Consider the following 21,274-nt stretch of genomic DNA (forward strand, 5'->3'; position numbering starts at 1 on the left):
AAAACACCAGAGAAAGATCATTTTAAAAGACACTAATGTAACGTAATGACACGTAGTGAGTCATTTTCCTGAGCATTTCTGGGTCAAGCAGAACAAAAATCAAAGTTTTTCCTGAACTACACACATGTATGATTTACATGTAGACTCCTGGTTCACTCAGATCTTCAGTTTTTTAGTTTACCTCTGAAATTAAGTGCAATTTCTTCACACTGTAAAACTGAAGGAAGTTGAGACGACTTGATAAAAAAAAACCCTGTAATGACATCAAGTTGAAGAACGGCGCCCCAGCTTCAGATCATCTGAGTATTTGTGTCACTTTGGTTTTCGTAAACGATTCCAGCAGTTGGCAGTCCGCAGTAATGGCACTGATTTCATGGGTAAAAAAACATGGATTAGTAATAAAATTAGACATGTAAGATATGTGTGCACCTATTTTCCAGCACTTTGCAACAGCACTGACACTTTAATGGATTTCCACGGTTTGAAAGCCCTTTTTAAAATCCCACCAGTGTCGTTGCAGGATGAAAAACACCAGGACTTGGGCTGTGAATCAGCTTTCTGAGTGCTATCGTGCTAAGGCAAAGAAAAAAAAAGACTTTTTCATGAGGAAAAAACACCATTGTGTTACTCAGGGAAGATTTCCAGACTTTACGACCCAAAGGGGAACAAAAATATGCCGAAGGATGACAGAGTGTTGTAGGAGACATTCGGTCCTCTGAGGTTTCACAAGAAAGACTGAAAACTTCTTTGACCTGATATTTGTAAAGAAAATACCTTCTGTGAATAACTAAAAACTCCTGTTTATACAACCATACTAGAAAACTCTTACAAATGTAAGAATTAATGTAGACAAATATAGTTTACTCTATTAGAAAAGACATTTTGAAGACTTTGCAGGTTATGTTTTGTCTTTAACTGCCGACTGCATTTTAGGTTAGATTGCTTTCATATCAGAACTGTTTGCTTCAATTGGACCAGCTCTGCTCAGTTTGCATAGAGCTAAATGGGTTTTCATTGCCAAGCAGCCATTGAGTGACTGGGACCAGATGACCCAATGAATAAAATGTCGGACCACACCCAGAGCTCTCCGACTATGACAGTGACAAGCTGTCCGAGATTTAAAAATATTTGCCTTTTGAACATGAAACCCCTCCTGTTCAGACGGCACCTCAGCCAAACCTTTAGGAGAACACACATCAAACTCACAAAGAGATTAAAAATGGGAGTTTGGGAGGCTTCTGAGCCAAAAATAAAGGAAATTTCACCGATTTGCTTCTTCTTTTTTTGCCACTTACAAAGAGAGAGATGAAATCTGTTCTTGGTGCTGTTGTGAAAAGGTGCTGGCTGCTATGTGTTCATCGAGACAAGGGAGGCTGAGACTTTATGAGAAAGTCTCGTTAAAAAAGCTTTTTGTCCTTTTATAGTATCAATATAATTACAAAAGCTTTCTCCTATTTCTGCAATCGAGGATTATAAATCTCCATCTTCTTCCGAATCCAGGAAAGAAAGAAACCTTGATGGTGGATCCCCTGCTCCCCTCCCCCAGCCTTCTCCCAGCCTCCCTGGTGAGACACGCTGAACGGAGACCCCATAATGAGCCTCTGTCTGTTCCACACACTGAGCTGTCTCAGGCTGTGATGTGTCACTTGTGTTGGGCTTCTCCCTTCAGATGTCTGCCTGCACAAAAAGGGATTCCTTCACAAAAGTGTTTCCAGTTAGAGGGGATGGGTGGCCTACGGTCGAAACACACCCTGTCGCACACAGCCATCTCTGTGGAGGGGACAGTTTCCACTGCTGAGCTCTGACTTTCTTTTGTGTGCAAAGTAAAGGGGGGAAAAAGCCCATTTTACAGTTTTTTCCGCTTTTATCCTCTTCGTTTCAATCACAGTGAAGGATTAAGTTTGTTGTGTCTGCCTTAAATGATCCAATTCATGCTCCACAACACGCGGTCCCGTTTAGTGTGAGTTTGTTTTTCATTTGGGTGAAGGAGGGAGGCAGGCGTGGAAAGCACGTGTCTGGCACCCAGCAGCAGGAATGGCAGCCTGACAGCCGCTGCCTGGAAGCGAAACGTCTGCCGCTACATCTGATAGACCTGGCTGTTTCTGTCGGAGGACATAAAGTGTTTTCACACAGGACTGGGGAGGTTTTTATTGGAAGCAGCACTGCTAGATGTGTTGAAACTAAAGCAAAGCTCATGTCTGATATGCAGAGCCTCAGCTTTCTCCATAAACAATCTAAAATATCTAAAATTTTTAATTGAAAATCAGTCTTTGCACACTTTCGTTGCCAGATTTGTGATGGTGGCGATGCATCAGAGCCTGTTTTCCTAGCTGAGATAAATGTGCTCTGGTAGCAGTAATATGACTTAGGGAACTATTTCTTAATCTGCATATGATTGTCAAGTTTTATCACTTAGAGTGAGAATGTTTTTTCATGTTTGATTCATGTTCTAGTAACACTTGGCCTGTCATATTTTCTCAGAACTTATTTTCCAGTGTGTTGTGCAGCATGTTATTTATGTGCACCTCTTTATTTTCTTCAACAAATAACTAATAAAAGAGCAAATCCTACCTGAAAGAATAGATTATTTTATAGATATATTATCAGTTTTGAGAAAGTTTATAGTTCTTTATATATCTTTTTTCTATTTTCCTGTACTTATATTAATACATTTATTTCAAAGTACAATTTTATTTAATTTATAAATAAAATTATAAATAAAATTATATATATATATATATATATATATATATATATATATATATATATGATCTTATATATTTTTTCTTTTAAGGGTTTTTTTAGTGTATTTATAGAGATTTTTAATATATTTCTGGAGATTCTCAAAGCAGCACATTGATCTTCCTGTGCTCTTGGGCTCCCCCTGCTGTTGTGGGATATATTATCTGTGTGGCTCAGGGATCTATACCTTACCAGAAACTGATAAGTCAGTGCAGATACTTTTTTGTCATTATCCTTTTCTGCCAGCTGACTTGCATATTACTAGAAGAGACTAGAATGAGTATTAGAGAAATGAAATGGAATAGGTATGTTGTTCTGCTGTAAGAATATTTCAGTTTTTTTGCAGAAACGTGGTTAAAAACAAACATTGCCCTTTGGTGAAACTCGTCCTCACATTAACTACCCTTAAAATTGGTCGCCTTTTACAGAGATGCCCTGCTTGTGGCGGTCCTGCAACACATACGATGCTCTCTGACCTTGTTACACGTTTGCAACTCATGCTCAATCTCCTCCACTTTGCCAAGGTGACAAGCTGCCAACTGGGATTTCAGTTTTAAACAAGGGGAAGAGAATGGCGCCTCTTTCTTCCCTGCGATACGTCTGGCATGTTCATGCAAATGTTGTTTTTAAAAGCATGACAAAAAGATTGTACAAGTCACTATAAAACACAAATTCAGGCAGTAAATTCATCATGATTGACAGACAAATTAAAATGTGCGCCATCAATATGGCGTCTGATCACCCTTCAACAACTGCGGCACAACATCTTGAAAGTGACGCACGGGGACAGGAGCAACCTTCTGGCAGGGTGAGAAAACAGCTCCGCAGTAAATAAGACACGCTAAAACATAATTAAAAGTTGCCAGGGTCATAACAGGAAAACATGTCACCTTTATTTTCGTTTCATTTTTGGAAACCAAAAGTGTGAACAAGTCACACATTCAGCTTTTTAATTGCGCGGCTGAGGAAGTGAATCATCTGGTGGCCTGTTTAGTTTCTCTTCCTTTCAGATTTGTGGAGATAGTGGAGGCGTTTCTTTGTCCTGCTGAGCTGCTTTCTTGATTAAAACCTTTGCGCAGATTGAATCTCAAACAATAAACCTGTCATTTCTTTTCTGATTGCATGAGGCCAACATGTAGGAAAACATTCGTTTCGATAAATTTGAACATTTAGTAAAAACTTTTTAACGTTGTAATTTATGTGCACCTGCTGTAAGTTATGCTGAAACTCCCAGATGAGTTGGGTTAGGGTTTTGGTAAGTGACCAAAATAATCAACTGAATTTTTCATTATAACTGCCGATTGTCTTTGCATGGGAAGATCAACATCTGGGTTCAAAAGTGGCATCAACAAAATGCCATGGCGTTTCCCGAGTGGCGCGCTGCCACCAGCGGAGACATTATCCCGCCTCATGTGAGGGAATTATTCACCGCCGCGGAGCCGCACGGCGGTGGCCGCCGAACTTTAAAAGCCGCTCGCCCTCATCAGCATGCATTATTCTATCTTTCTGTGTCTCTTCACGTTGGCTGACGAGCATCGCCCGCAGCTTCGTTCACATCACATACAGGCTGCTAGCTGTGTTTTCATAGGCGGGGAATGTGAAAATATTCAGCGAGAGGCAGGAAGAGAGGGGGGTGAGGACTGAACAGAAAGGGAGCGATGGGGGGAGGATGGGACGTGGACTTGGAAGAGCGACGCCCTTCGAAGATTTGCCAGTGTTGGCGAAGCCTTCTGGCCGTCCTCAAAGGTTAACTGGCACCAGATCTTCCCCTCTGGCCGACGTGACACGGCGCCGTCGTCGCCCCGGTTTGATGCGACGCGCTTTTATGCCGACAAGCCGTCCACTTTCCGTGGCGTTGGACACCAAGCGTGGTGGCAGCACAAAGGGAACCCGATTAATTGTTTTCTGGATTCCTGCCCCACGTTTTGATCCGTCACCAACACGAGGACAGCCACTGATGTCGCTCACGCAGCGTTCAGTGCACAGATAATGTCTTTGGTCACCTCTTCGTGCCTCTGTGTCCCTTCAGAGAGGATATTAATAAGACATGAGTCCTTTTGAAGCCGTGCTGCTGGCGGATAGATTCAAAGTGACATCATCTTCCTCCAGAGTAACTTCCTCCCACCTTGGAACGGACTCTCCCACACATTCAGCTTTTCTCTGTATGCTGGAAGAAAAGTCTGCCTGCTACTGTTGCTTTTTAAAATCCAAAAGGCCTTCATCCAGTTCCTGAAAACGACACACCCCCACACGGTGCATGTTGGCAGTAATAAAGGCTAGTAACACTTGGCTTTTTTTTTTTTCTCACATTCCCCTCACCCACGACTTCATTATTTCTGAGCTGATTGATGACTGCATGTGTGCTACGGGGGCTGGAAGGAAAAACACAAGATTTCACTTTGTCATTATCCCACTAGTAGGGATCCATTTCTTTTAAAAGCAAGCTAAATAACCATCCATCCAGTGTTTTAATTCTGCTTTTTTTCACAGTTAAACGTTTCACTACAAAGACAGTAACTTCCATCACTGTGGAGGAATGTTGGTTTACTCCTGTCTTAAAGGGCTTTTAAGCATTAATGACCTACTCATTGTGTCATTCATGTAATAAAAAGCCAACCGGCCCTGATCATAATACTACCACCACCGTGTAGCTTTGATATTCCTTTCCTGAAATGCTGTCTTGAGCTTTCACCTTCCAGGACGGTTCAACTTTGAGTCCATTAGATGGTTTTCCATGACTGTGTAGATGCTTTTAATAACTTGTGAAAAGGTCATTTGTCTTCTTTTGTATTGTTTTTGGAGATGTTAAGTAGATGCCATTTCTGGCCGCTCAGATTGAGTCATAAGCATTGACCTTAGCTGAGGGGGGTGAGGCCTGGGCTGCTTTAGTCCTACATGAGTCACCCGCTGTGCTTCAAGTATCATTTTGGCCAGTCGGTCACTCCTGGGAAAGTTTAACACTGTTCCATGTCTTTTTCCATTTCTGGGTAACATCTCTTGCTGCTGTCACCCAGAGTCACAAAACCTTCAAAATCATTTGAATCCTTTCCAGTCTGTTAGATGTCAGTTACTTTTATATGTCATCTGATCTTGTGTTCCTCTAAATCGGGTCATTATGTGTTTCTTTCTCTAATTTTTGTTATGTTAGTTTGTTTTTTTGCGCAGGTCTGGTTGTTATCAGGCCTAAGTGTGTCTAAAGTAAACGAATTTAGAAAAAAAAATCTGATTCTCATGATTTGTGTTTGGAAAAATGTTTAATGTGATGATCTGAAACGGGACAATTTTTGTGTTTTTTTTTATTCTTCGTGCAGCAAAACTGTTTTGATTTATTTCTTTGTTTACTCAGTTTGGTGCGGGGTTTTGTTTGTTTTACGCTTTTTGCAGAACTATGCGAGAAGTTTCCTACAAATGAAGTTTGATTCTTTAAAACTAAGAGTGCCTTTCTCTGTTCCTCACTCTGCTGCCTTTGCTCATGGCTCACATGAAAGAAGCCTTTTCACCACCCGGCCCATAATTGAAGCGTTCCTCCGGTGGCGGAGCTCAGACTGAGTCCGGTGCTGTTTCTGTGGTGATGCAGAGCACCCAGTGACCTCTTCATCACCCGAATCAACCTTATTTCCAATCTTCATGCCACGGCAATGATATGGCTCTCAGTTCCACGCCTTGAAATCCCTCTGGTGATTCTTCTCACACCTCTTTTTTCCCCCCTCTGCAGTGTGATCAGTGTTTTGTCACTTCACAAATTGTTGTTGCCAAACTGCATCTCATATGCATCCAATAAAGTGAATACATTAAGCCATCAGATACATATTTTTTTGACTATATGTTGAAGGAATCATTAAGGATGTTGCTGCTGAATAAAAGTATCAGACGCCACTTTTAGGATTTTCTTCCAAAAGTTGTTGAAATCCTCCAGTCAGTAAGATTTTTTGTTTGTTTTTTAAAGCTCTGCTTCTACCGATCTAAAATTATTTCAATTTCTCTTTTAAAAACAATGATATAATATAAGAAAAACACTTATTTTTAACGCACATGTTAAAGAAAATTGTGTAATATATAGAACATAGGTCCTTTAAATCAAGTCTTAATGCCCACCTGTGTAGATTTGCCTTTCAATAGTGTAAATATTGATGAATGTATTATTAACAGATGATTTTGAAGACATTTGACAAAATGTAAAGTTTATTGCTTCATAATCATTGACTGTATTGTGTCTTGTGTTACTCTGGAAAGAGTAAAATGTTGGGTAAAGTGGCTAATATTCTCTGCAATAATGATTTAATTAAGATAACATAATATTAACTGTAATAATGTTGCAGATGTTAGAATAATTGTTTTCTGCTTTAAATAAAACTATCTTTTGCAGTGCAAACATCACTTACAGAATGATAGCTGGTAACCTTTTCTCAAATTTATCATACAGTAAGAGCCTCTTGTGTTATAAAATAATTATTAGTGACTTTCTGCCACAGCAGGCAAACCCTACATCTTTGGCAAATGCAAGCTTGGTGTTAGAGGGCCAGAAGGGAGTTGTCCTGCAGACATGCATACTGTGTCCATAGTATGTCACACCACTCCATCAATCTGATAGATGAAGGCAGACTGGGTGTCTCACCCCTCGTCCCTCAGACCCCTGGCTCATTTCACACTTTCCGGCTTCCTCACGTCTCGGCCAGCCATCGGTCATACTGGACGGAGAGAAGCACCTTTCACCCCAGTGGACTCTGTCGTTCTTCCCAACCTGTGCCTTGGTTGGTCCGCTGTGCCGACCTGCGAACTTTCACTCAGCCTTCTGTGCATGAATACGGTCAGTAAGCTGCTGCGCTTTTATTTTGGAGGCTCACTAAAGTTGCAAATCAATCTGCATTCATGCCTCTGACACTCACGTGGAAGTACACTTGGCCATCTGCAGGCACAGACTGCTCGTACCGCCCACCCACGTTCACAAATATCTAAAAATCAGAGTGCATTTATTCAAATTCCTTTTATTCACAGAGACAAACCGTAGAGCTGAGGAACACTGGGGAGACAATGTGGCATTCAGAACCTTTTCTGAAGATACTTCAACTTGTGAACAATTGAAGTGAAGGGTTGAACAGCCGACCTTTCAGCTAAAATAATGTCCTGCCATCTTATCTAAAGCTGGATAGCTGCTGCCGTCTTTGCCCTGTCGTTGCTCCATATGGATGGACTCTCTTGTACATTCATTGGTCTCGCTGTGCAGGTTTTGTTCTGGTGGAACATCTCTCAGCCTGTTGGGACATGTCCTGGTCTTAAGGACTTCCTCTCCTTCCACAGGCTCCGGCAGGAACATTTAGAGTCCTGTTGCTGCGTCGGGCTGTGATTGACACATTTGATCACGCGTTCAGACACTTTACATTGATCCTGTTCTATTCATTATGTGGAGGCTTTTTCAGCAGTGTGAGGGATACGTATGACCTCATAAACAATGAAGGTGCATGTGACCTGAGCTGTCACAGCCTGCAGACTACATTCTTGGGGAAACTTGAGTAAATCCCATGATTTCATTGCTGTGGTTAGTTGTTAGCAGAAACTTTTCAGTCTGAGTGATTTTTGCTAACTCGTCTTTACAATGTTGATTGACTTTATTGAGGTTTTCTGACATTTTAACCAAGATGAGGTTTGCAATATCTTTCGTTTTATACGTTTTCACCCACTCTGTACCATATTTATCCAACTTCTTGAGCTCCAAACACTTGCCTCCCCCAAAAAACATGCTGATAATGCGACTGACAAACACACAAACTATACAAGCACTTCATATCATTCGATATTGATAATTATTGATCAGTTTTTTGTTTTAAATATCTGAAACACAGTCAAACAGTGGCATGATGTTTCCGCTTTTATCCTCAGTATTCATTTCACTACATTGTTTTATTTTTATTTTTAATCATTTATAAACATGAAACTGCTGCTGCGCAAGTTACTCAAGAGGTTGTTGCTAGGTAACTAAATAGTGTGTGAGTTGCTAGGTAACCAAAGAGTGAAGGAGTAAGTCGATGCCACCCACCTTGCTTAGCTGGCCGTGAGTGGTTGAGTTGCTCATGTCTTTCTGCCTACATCTCCCAGAATGCTGTGCGGTTCTGGATTGGAGTTCAGTGAAATTATTCCATCTATTGATATTGATCACGTGTCTATCGCAGTTTATTGGATTTATTTTCCAGCTCACACTTCAGGGAGGTTTGCTGCTGTTCAGATTGTTTTGAAGGTGGCTTCTTAACCCATCCAAGATGGCTGTCGCTTCTGAAATGTCACTGAGGAGCTCACGGTTGACTCAGTTGCTGAACGGTGCTCATGCCACATCATCACATCGTGTCTGACAGTTAGGATGAGATATTTTAGCTCTGGGCCATACTTTTCTATTCCTGTGTAATCTGCCTGAAGGACACTGTTCCTGATTCATTTGCTTCACTCAGATTGTACTCTTGTTTACTCTGGTGAGTCATGCTACTATGTTCTTTAGGAGAGAAGAGTCTCTATAATCAACAGCTAGAAGAAAACATCAGATTCAGTGTGAACGAGCTCACCAAGGCCATTTAAGGTGTCATAAGTTGGAATCCATCGCTTTTATGCAGGATTGTTGCAGAATGTGTTTTTACTTCATAGGGAGTTTGGCTTGGCAGCTGATGACAAGTCTGCAATAAAAGGTCATCAAAATGAAAATGCAGAGAGCTTGTTAACATTGTTGGCGCATTTAATGCCTGTCTCATGCAGCTAATTACCATTTACTGCCCCCTACTGTCAGGGGGAAGGTGTCAGAGTATCGGATCCAGATTCAAACGCCAGTCCAACTCTCATAAACTTTATCATCTTCTGTGCTTGTTCCACTTTTTAATGCCATCTTATTCCTTTCTTTCTCAAATCTTAACCTTATCTGGAGCTCTCTGTTTTTATATGATGTTCTACATTGCTTATTCTGTTGCTTATGTTTCATTTTATTTGTTGGTTTTTCTCCATTTATTGTTACTTTAGTTAGATTTTGTTATATGAGTGAAAGTAAATAAAATGATACTTCACTAAGAGGAAAAGGCCACCGGTTTGCTGGGTTGGGTGTCCTTGCTTTATTTGTTCAATCTAAGACGAAATGAGTAATTTCCCCTACGCATTGCATGGTCTGAGTTTGATGTGAATGAAAATGGCCTTCAAACCCTTCCCAGATCAATGGACAGCAACAACTGCTTCTCTAAGGTCACTGCTGATGCTTTTCCATCTGATTAGCAACACCTGACTACTACTTCACTGATTAAATCCTGTGGAAGCAGGAATCGTCTGCCTCGTTTTTCCCATGACTGTATAAAGAATTTCCTACTTTACATGCAAAGGAAGGGTGTGTAACCATGAGGCAGGCATATTGTGCTGCCAGTGTCCTGTGATCTCATGAATAATGTAAACGTGAGATTATGTGAATATTAGAAGCTGTTTATGCTGCTATAATCTTTATAAGAGTATTTATTTATTTTTTTGTCTGCTGTTACTCCAACTCATAGAATGGCCCTCATGAAAAGTTATCTGAACACAGTTTGTAGTCAGTATTGTGAGGCTTATTGATAACACAGGAATCTCTGCTGTAATCAGCAGTTTTCTTTCACACCACATTCTTGCAACCAAACCAAAAAAATTTCACAGTTTTTTCTCTTCCCACTTCTGACTAAAAGCTCCTTGCCTTCAGAAGACTTTGGAAATGCTTGACTGTGTCAGGGTTTTTATTTATTTATTTTTTCTTTTGAGGTCTAATACTTTCATGAAATCTCCAGAATTAAAGTCTTGAATGTCTTCAGGTGGTGTGAGAAAAACAGAAGCGTAACGCAGCCTTGATATTACAATGTTTTGGCATTGTGCTGCGCTGCAGCTGCGTGTGGCGTCGGCCTCTCCGGTTTGAAGCGCTCCCCGTTGCCTCCTGCTCCTCTCCATCTGTCAGGAGCGCTAGGTGTCCCACAGACAGGGTCTTAATAGCTGTGGAGCGAAGGGGACAGGACCTCTAATGGAAGCCTTTTGTTCAGTTATCACCACCACTGCTCCCATGGAAACACCCTGCTGGCCAATCAGACGAGCCTTGTAGGTAGCAGCGGCTGCATCGATCACGCGCCAAACTATCTTCACTTTCTTTTTCTTTCCTCGTCTCTCAACTCGTTTTGCCACCTTCTAATCTTTTTTGATGGATAGTAAAGTGAAGTTAAGATTTTTTTTTAATAATTGTGTAATTTAATATCATTGTGTAAAACTGATATGCTCTGCTTAATGTAGAGTCTGCTGCTTATCCTTGCATGAATGGAAGGGATTAGCATCTATCGCCAGTATTCATTGCACAAAAAGGACGATACAGGGCGACACAGACGCATACGAAACAAACAATCCACACACACAAGTACCCAGGGAAAATCCACATATGCATTGGGAGAACATTTAATCCTTATTTAGAAAAACCACAGGCAAGGATTTTAAAACCCAGGATCTTCTTGCTCCAATGCTCCTTAGCATTTAAATTCTTACACTTTTATGTTGTTTGTACTTTTTTGACCAAATTTGAGTACCAAAGTTAACCCACAGTATTTAAAAATAAACTTTATTATTTCCTTTTATCCAGAAGTCACATGATGTCAATGTGTGGAAAAACACAAAGTCCTTCTTTCCCCTTCATTCGCCACAAGTTTTCACTTCATAAATTACTGCAGACGAACCCAGCAGTGGTAGCGTGATGGTTTGGGATTTTTCTGACCTGAATGACCAACTGTAACATAATGACAAGACTATTCTAAAAATCCAAAAAGGACAGTTTCTACTGACCTGAAGAAAAGCCGTTTCCATGGGTGAAAGGTCACATTTGAGATTTGTGAGCAGCTGTTGCTTGGTGAATATTTCCCTTGTTATATTGAGAGAGGAAATCTTTGTTCCTTCATGTGTTAGAAGCCAGAGTTCACAGCTCATCCTTTCCCTCAAGTGTGTAAGGACGCCTCCCCCTTCACTTTGTATGAGCTGGTTGTGAATTGGCTTCGGTTACATGCGTCTCTCCTGCTAAGTCAACACTGTGCTGTGTGATAAGAGCTTCTGAGAGAAAGGAGACGAGGGGAGAGACGACAAAGGGATCATCTGTATCTCTAGACGGCGCGAATATGCAACACCGCTGGGGAATCTGTAGGATTTATCTCCTGTAAATATGAGCTGCACATGAATAAACAACCAGGGCTCTGATTGTTAGAAATACGAGAAGAAATCTGATACAGATTCATTCAGATAATTAGTGAAATATGGATGCTTAAAATTAAACAAACTCATTATTTATTTAACCACTTAAATCCTGTTGCGTGAAAGTAATACTCAGAAAGCCTGATGTTAAATTAAGTGCTTGGGGACTGGGCATTTATTAAGAATGTATTTTTGCTTTAATAATTATATTTTTGACTTTTTACAGTAGACAAAATTGTCAAATTCTGATCCAAACAGATTTAGTCTAAACAAAGTTATAAATATAGTAAAGTTTTTGTTTTGGTGTTTGTAGCTTATTTCAAATTTTAAAAAATCCACAAAAACAACTATTTACTCACCATCACTATCAATAAAACAACCCAACTGTGCAACACCGACGGCAACAGTTGGTAAAACTCTTTCAAACGTCTCAGTGTTTGTATCCTCTGAGCACGAAACATTTATTTGGGTTTGGTTTGTCCATGTGGGAAGCAGCAAGTTTTAGTCAAACTTTATGGTGACACAAAAGTAACTCTGTGGACGGTACCAGTGGAGTTTCAGCTTTTTCCAATGTGTGTGTTGGTTCTTGAGGAGTTTCTGAACATCCTAACCAATTTCCCTTCATCTGATGATCGTAGTTGGAGTCAGATGTTTTGAAACATGAACATAGTTTAGTGTTTCATCATGACAATAATCCAAAGCATGTTTCCACTCTGGGTTTGGAGTAGCTACACAAACCTGACTGTTAGCTTCTGGGAGCGCCTTCCTGGAGTTTAACATTTTCCATAAAAACGACAACATCGTGTCAATGTCTGACCGGAACTGTAGGTCAGTATGATGACGCCTCGCTTTTGAGAGCTGCAGCTTCACTAACACTTTCATGACCTCAATCAGAGAGCAAGAAACCAGAACATTCAGATTTGTTGTGTCTGTGAATGCAGGACGTCCTCCCTCCCCCTCTGCTCCCCTTCTGTCTTATCTCCCCCAGCAGAGGGGTGTGTGCAGACCCTCCTCCCAAAGGCCAGCTGGATTATGCATGTTGGTCTAATCCCTCTCACTCTCTGTGCTCTGCGTGTCATACTGACATGTCCTGGCCTCTCCTGTGCACGCAAACGGACTAACGCACGCACACAAACGCGGGCTTAGGTGGCCGCTCCTGATAAGAACATGGGGAAGCTTTAGCCTCATGAGCCCAGCCTCGGCTGAACATTGGGAAATCCCGCTTCCTCCAATGATCCTCGCTTCGCTCTTATCGCCACAACCTGCTCCAAAGCCCTAAACCCTTGTGTCAGCGCACGCCCTCAGAGGCTTTGTGTCGCGGATCATCTGTGTGATGTGCACCATGAGGGAGGTTGACTTCAAAACGCCGCTTGTGTGACCAAATCTTCACCGTTTTGTTTCGGTGTCATGCAGATTTTATAGACTTGTTCAAATGTAAGAATCTTCTCGGACTTCACGTTGCACTTGGTTCTTTGCTCTTCTACAGACATGCCTTTATGAAGGACTTTCCTAAGGATGACATTTCTAAAACGTAATACTTCATCACAAAAGTGAGTTTTGATGTGTATTTGAAATCATCTGCGTTGGAACAACCAACCGTGTCCCAGTTTCAATAATCTTCTTGAGATAAAGAATAATTTACAGGTACAAATGTTCCTGCACGTTTTCATGGTTTGGTATTTGCAGATTTTTTTTCATATTTAAAATATTTGAAATAAAGCTCATATATATATATATATATATATATATATATATATATATATATATATATATATATATATTTCTTTCTTTCCAATGTTCAGTTCTTGGATCACCTGTGCAATTCAAGTTACGGTTATAGATTCCGGGTTTAAAATTAAAGTTCTTACATGCTACTTTCAATAGTTGCTCTTTAATCTACTAATCCTGGTCTTCCCTCAAAGTATTTCTGCACTAAACCCAAGTGATGAACATTTTTCTAATTCTAAAACCGCCTCTTATCATTTGTCCCAGTGCTGCTGTTATTTTCTGGCTCTACTTTTGTCACAGAAAGCAACAGAGTCCCAGCTGGTTGGACGGTTCATAGCCGAGGAATGCTGATAAAGGATTCTCATAAATGAAATCTCCTTAAGAGGCTCACAGTGTTACAAAACCAAGGCAGTGACCTGCTGTTATATTGCATACCAAACGCGTCACACGCACCAGGCCACCCTGTGAAAATGCTTTAACATGAAAAAATACTGTTAAAGATTTCTATTATCTCCTGTTTTTTCAGTCAGAGGTGCAGGCTGGCTCCTTCTGACATGCTTTACTCTTTCTGGGGATGGAAACAAAGGTTCCCCTGCACCACATGCATGCTATGCCATTTGTTTCTCTGTCATCTGTTTTGCTGATGAAGCTGCAAATTGTTATGATTCTGATGTTGGGAGATGTTTACCTTCAGGACCAGATTAAGGGCACACATCTTGATGGAAACGCTTTGGCTTTAACAAAATCCAGACTTCCTTTGAGTTTAATTTTTCTAATCGTGTAACAGTTTTAAATGAACCTTCATCTGAACTCCCTCGTCGGGACTCTTTAGTTCTGTTTTGACAGCCAGAAAGAGAAAAAGTTACCCACACTTAATTCTCTCTTTCACAGGTTTCTTTCAGGTCAACATGTGGCTTTCTGTTTGCTTCAGTGCCGCAGCCTGACAGGGCCGTGTTCCTCTACTGTAAATAACAGCTCCTGCTCCCCAGTCTGCACCGCAGGCTTTGGTGTCGACACCACATTCACTCAGGGCTCGTTGGGTCAGGAAGTGTTCATACCCGGCAGGTTTAGCTGGATTAGAAAACGAAATCTGGTATAAAGGAGCTGTTTGGGTAAATTATTGGAATGATGGAGGAATCCCATCCATCCATCCAGTTTCTCTCTCCATTCATCCAGCCGTCCTCTACCATCTTCCTGTTGATCCTTTCATTTGTTTTCTTGTTTTTCTCACTCTTGTTTTACCATCTTCCATGTTTAGAATCTGACATTTATGAAAATATGAACTTTTCATGCATGAAAAAAGCCTCAAACCTCCACAGAGAAATATAAAGCTTCAGTGTGGAATTTTTGTTTTCAAACCGTGATAGAACCACGGTGTGTGTGTGTGTGTGTGTGCGTGTGCGTGTGTGTGCGTGTGTGTGTGTGCGCGCCTGCATGTCAGGATGCCTCCTGACATGCAGGCGTCGTCGTGTCGGGTGAAATGGGACAGGTGTCGACGAGGCTGCAGCGATCCATGCGGCACTATTTGCCACCGCTGCCCTTTTTTCACCGAGGCTCAGGGCAAATCGATGCTGTAGGTCCCGAAGTTAAATAAGCTCCTGAATTGATCGGCCGGTACATATTCTCATCAATACTCTATTGACGGCTGAGAGGGAAGGCATCACAGGAAGGCTTGAAACGCTTAACTTCATCTGCATCATGTTAAGCTAACACGCGTTGCTCGTGTTTGCCGTAAGCAGGAACGCCATAGATTCCGCCTGTGAGCTTCCAGCTGTTGGGTTTGGCTCTGATGAAGCTCATGATGCGTCTTTAGATCAGAGGCAGCTCTCCTTCGGCTCTGCAGGCCGGCCTGCGGGCTTTTCTTGCCCACACATATGCAGTGAAATCCCCTATAATCAAGCAGCTGCCGGGTCTGCTTTGAAGAGATTTGGAGCGCGATGTGGCAGGTGCCAATCTGAGAGGAATCAGGATTTATTAAGGCTCCTGATGGCTTTCACCAATTTGCCGGGAGAGCGAGCGCCGTCATTCATGAGGCTCTGCGCCTCGTCCTCATGGTTCAGAGCTGCACCGCTGTCTGTGCGTGTGTGGGGGTGTGTGTGTGTGTGTGTGTGTGCGTGTGTGTGTGTGCACTCAAGCTATTTGAGTCAGAGCATTAAACTGTGTCTTTACAGTCAGCCTTTATCTGGAATGAGAGAAATAAATAATTTTTTGCACATGAAACTATCAGGAATTTTTAAGATGTTGATTCTGTTACATTTATTCAGATATATTTATTTGAGAATTTCTTTTTTATAGTAGAAGTTCTTTTAATGTTATGTTTTTAATAACCCCTCAAAGTACGAACATATTCATTTATTGTCTTTCTTTAATTATTTCTAATTAAAAATCTTTATTGGATTTATCCTGCCATAAAATACTGCACTTTTTTTTATCATCAGTGTTCATACATTACCTTTGGAGTTATACTAAAACATGCACAGATCTGAAAAAAATTAACAGACCACTTAAAATGACCAGTTTCTCTGATTTTACTTTTTATAGGTATAAGTTTGAGTAAAATGAACATTTTTCTTTTATTCTATGAACTACTGATAACATCTCCAATATTCCAAGTAAAAAATTAATATTTATTTGCAGAAAATGAGAAATGATCAAAATAATGCAAAGAAAACAAGTTCATATTCATTTAGAAACAACAATACTAATGTTTTAACTCAGGAAAAGTTGAGAAATCAATATTTCATGAAGTCTCCAACGGAGTTCAGTGTAGTGGACTCTTTGTTTTTTGCAGAGCTGTATGTTCCTTAGACAAAAAATTAAGAATTGGGCCAAAATCAGCAGGTCAGACTTTAAAGAGTACTGGAAATCGGTGCAAATTGTTGATTGTTCCTGAAGCCTGAAAAATGAAAAACAGGAGAAACAAAATAAACCCCTGCAATAAAAACTAAACCTGGATTTTAGTCAATATTTTCCATTTACTTTGCCAACTTAAAATACTTGGCATTTTATGCGTAAATCCCTTAATTTTACAGGAATATTCTCTCTGTATTCCATGAGTGTGAACTCTCTACTCACGCACCCACAGAAGAGCTAAAAAGGACAGAATCAGAGACATGAAATGGCAGAGTGGGTTTGTAAATGGCAGAAAATCCTGAGGGCAGAGGGATTCAGCCGTTCCTCCTCTGTCTGTCTGTCTATTATTGATGTACATGGAGGGTTTCCTCTCTACCATCTGCTCCCAGCGCTCCCACTCAATGCCCCATTGCTTCATGGATCCCATTTTATCAGGCTGGCAGGACCAGAGCAATGCTGCCCTATCAGCATGTTAATATTTCATAAAAATGAGAGAACGAGGGGAGGGTGCAGGAATTGAAAAGTTGGGAGACAAAAAGATTAATCTTTTATTAACTGTACCATTTTTTTCAATTGCTCCCTATGAATCCATTGATTTGTGTTTGAAAAAGAAATCATGTGATGACTGCATCAGGTTTTGTTTAGCTGGTATTGTATTGTCATTGAAGTTCTCCGTTCCTAATCAGATCCCAGCCACACCCTGACGCCCAGCTGCAGCTTCGTTGTGATCTGAGCCGTAATTTGTGACGATGCATATTCAGTCAATCCCTGGTTGCCACGGTGAGCCGCTAGCTGCAGGTCGCTTTATTGGCTGCAGGGTGGTCACATGTGGCGTGGGCCTGGTACCCAGCTGAGGTGGTGGTCCGCTTGACCAGACATTAAAAAATAAATTAAAAAAACAGTTTTTCCATTTGGCTTCACTTCGCTGTAAAAGCCCTTCCTAGGCATGAAGTCTGACATGGAAATTGGTTTTGGGTTCAGAACTCATTGGTGGAGGCGCAGGCCTGGATAGAGGATCTGTGTAGTATAATGGTTTGGGGCGAGAGCTACTTAAGTTATCACGCTATTGTGTGACTTGTCTTTCCCTTATTCCTAATGAGGTTAGAGATGCTTCTGTTTTCTCCGGCGAGCCCCGAGTTAAGAGTCCCAGGGGAGAAAGAGATAAGGAGGAAACTAATAATGTGCAGAGATCCGAAGGCTCGGACCACATCAAAGGATCAGATTAGGGGGGGGGAGCTGGAGGCTGAAAGGGAAACAGAAAACAAGGACCTTAAGAGGAAAGAGCAATCAAACAGATAGACCACCTCAGAGGAGAGAGCAGAGGCACGATGAAACACGACCGAGACGGCGGAGGTTCTACTGACTTCCTGTTCTGGATGAGAACGGGAAAAGAAAAACCATCAGTTTGTTCATTTGTCCAACAATTAGTTTATTTGTTGAACCAACAAATCATTAGTTTGTCCACTTGGCTTTATATTTTTCTTTTCATTCATTCATTAATTATTTTGTCCATCCATCTATTAATTGATCCACTTGTCTGTCCATCTGTTCATTTTTCTATTCATCCATCTATTTGTCCATCCTTCTGTTCATGTATCTATTCACCCGTTAATCTCTGCATCCATCCATTCACTTGTCCATTAATCCGTCTGTTAGTTAGTTTATCCAGCTACTCATTCACTTGTCCATCTATTCATTTGTTCATTTTCCCTTCCACCCATTAATTCATGTATTAATTTGTCCAGGAAGGCTGACCACTGTGCTTTAGGTGTCGAGTCAAGGTGTTGCACGTTTTAAAGGATGCTTCACTCTCTCCGTTTCTCCAGACTTTCTGCCAGCTCACATAATCAAATTAAGAAAACTGAGTGCACGGCATATTTGAGGCTTCAAGCTCTCATGCGCTGCCAACACCTCAAGTCTAGCAATGTGTCCAACTTCCCCGTCTCATCTGCGTCCAGGTCACGTGGCAGAAACAGTCCCTACAGCTACTAATTGTGAAACAGTCTTCAAGAGCAAACCCCTGATGTCGAGGAAAGTTAACTTGAGCTTCGCCCTGTAATGTGTGAACGTTACGCTAACGTGCGGCGCTGGCGCGCTGCAGTCTGGTCTTGGCAGGCTGCGCTCCTCCTGTGACCTATCTGGGAGGAAGCCAGTGGCTTGGCCATCCTTTGAAATGGGACCAACCTGAGCTGAAGGCAGCTGTGTTTAGAAAGAGCCACCCCAGCTGATCACACCAGGCCATGTTTAATTATTAATAGCTCTTAAATGCTGGCGTTCGCTGCCATCTGATGGTTTCTTTGACGTTTTATATTTGCTGCCTTTTGGTTGATGTGATCTGTGTTTTGTTTAATTCAGAAAATGGAAGCTAATTCGGACTTTTTGAGCTAATAAAGTCAGTGGGGCAGCAACACCATATGTGATCTCTTTATGCAGCAGGGCAGAGAGCCACAGGGAGCATGATGGATGCATCCCTGTGTTTTCTTACACATCCTGATCATCTTTTCTCCCTCTGTGTGGCTTACAGACTCTGTACAACTCCCCCCGATTAAATAAATGTTCGGTAACACTTTGTTTTAAGGAGTGTGCATAAGACTGACATGAACATGAAGGAGTCATCATAAATGTCTATAACCATTGTCATGAAGTGTTATTTGGTAAATAATCCATCCATCTATTTCTGTGGTAAACAAACGTTTTGAAATTTGTAACTATTTCAACACCGTGATAAACTTGTCGCTCCATGTAAAGAAAAGTTATCCCACAGCATGATACTTTCACCGCCATGTTTCAGTGTGGGTATAATGTTTCTTATATGTTCTGCTGAGTTCAGGATTGATTTCATAAAACTGTACCACATTCTCTCTTAGGGTTTGAATTTGGGTCTGGGTGTTTTTTGTTTCTTAGCACTATGAGCTTCTTTAGATTAAGAATACTTTAAGTTCCTTTCCTTTTTACAAGATGTCTTATATTAAAAGTGGAAATATAGAGATTATCTATCATTGTGTACTTTCAATCTAAATGATCTAATTGTATATTTACTTTGCATTGGACCCGTTATATCAGCAACTTCAAGAAACAAAACCCTCATTAGTCTTTTGAGCAAATATCCTCTGTAATTCACCACTTAAATGTAAATGAAGACGATGAACAAACGCTCAGTGTAATCCCTGGTCTGGCTGATTACATTAAACTCTGTGAATGGAGAGAGTTTAAGGTTTTGGTCAACAGCTCTTCTATAGAAGTGCTTCACGGTCCTAAAGTGCCAGCCTCCTATTCAGGAGAGTCATTAGCACAGGCTCAACTAGAATAATGAACACCGCGGGTGCCATGTTGTCGCATTGTGTGCTTAGAGAAGAGGGACTCTGACGAGAGGCTGTGGATGACACACCTGCCTCCAAAGAGGGGCTGAGATAACAACTTTATCCTTCCTGTCAGGGAGACATCTGGCTTTGCCATGGTGTTGCAACCTGAAACACACCCAGGAGTGGGTAATGAGGCATAGGAGACCAGGTTTGGGTTGTGTGTTGTTGCATTTGTGTGTGCGATTTCTTGCATTAGCCTGCAAGCGTGCCATCTGCAGCACTCAACCACAAACCCGGCTCTGTGTGACACATAAGCGGTAATAAATCTTTACAAGGATAAAATGAACCTTTTTATGCCAAAACTGACTTTAAAATGATGGTTAAAATATATATATATAAATTTAAGTAGCCTGTTTATAGGGTTTTAACTCCAAGATTACCATTTGTGTCAAACTGAAGGCCCGTGGGCCAAATCCAGCCCGCCACAGCTTTTTATGTGTCCCTCTAGATTAAATGGCTTAAATATTATTTTATCAGTCAAATAAATGCAGTTTTTATTTGTTTACTGCCAAATTATATCAATCAGGATGTAATAATTAAGCTCAAATATTACAAATTTTCCAAATTAGTATCACAAATACTTTGATTTTTATTGCAAAAAAAATCACAAAATCCTGGAGGGACTCAAATGAGTTCAATAATATTAAATTTTAAGAATTTATTGATATCTTAACAGTTTGTGAACAGGTTTTATCAATACATTCTGGCACAACCGGCCCTTTAAGAGCATTCAGGATCTTGATTTGGCCCAAAGCGAAAATGAGTTTGACCCCCTGGTTTATAGAGAGGCATTTAGATCTTCATCTCATCTCAGTGCACTCTTAATTAAATGGCTCATTGGCAGCATCTAGTTAATATTAAGTAACGCAAGTTCAGAAAAAAATTATGGTCAAAATCAACAAGCAGCTTTACTTTCCTGAACACATTTCCTGCTTAGCTCTTCTTACTGTAAAGTCATAAAAAAAATAGACAAATGAATATTTTATTAACTGTTTTCCTGCTTTTTGTGTGTTTCAGGTGATCTCTGCCCTGTCGAGGATCTCCCACCACAGCATTGCACAAATCAAAGGCATCAGGTAAGCGTGCAACACACAAATCCCTCACTTATTGCTTCAGCCACTGAAAAAAGCCACTTTGAAACAGCTCACCCTTATTTTCTTCACAGGCACTGTATTGAAATGGATGATGCTATTAACATCTGCTGCTCATTTGAAAGTCAATTTACATTTTAGGCAATTAGCAGCAGCTTTTCGCCGGCGTTATCTTTCAGGGGAAGAAATCCTCCACAATGCTGTTCCGTCTGTCACTCAAATGCGTCGTTCTGAGTCAGATCCTTTATTAAATGAAGAGTAGTCATTTTTCTTCAAGGCTAAGGGACTCTC

The 21,274-nt window shown here is 40.9% G+C and overlaps 1 protein-coding gene across 6 annotated transcripts in view; it reads left to right on the forward strand.

The window, feature by feature from the left end:
• vav2 (vav guanine nucleotide exchange factor 2) overlaps positions 1-21,274 on the forward strand; it is a 200,569-nt gene that overhangs the window by 118,459 nt on the left and 60,836 nt on the right. For all 6 annotated transcript variants that reach the window (XM_014991152.2, XM_088011049.1, XM_088011052.1 and 3 more), the window contains one exon: positions 20,910-20,968. In XM_014991152.2, the coding sequence (XP_014846638.2) occupies positions 20,910-20,968 (59 nt within the window). The remainder of the gene's footprint in view (positions 1-20,909; positions 20,969-21,274) is intronic.

The sequence above is a fragment of the Poecilia mexicana genome, unplaced genomic scaffold (genome assembly GCF_051168715.1).
Source record: "Poecilia mexicana isolate PSO_F unplaced genomic scaffold, ASM5116871v1 scaffold_12, whole genome shotgun sequence".
Taxonomy (NCBI): Eukaryota; Metazoa; Chordata; class Actinopteri; order Cyprinodontiformes; family Poeciliidae; genus Poecilia; species Poecilia mexicana.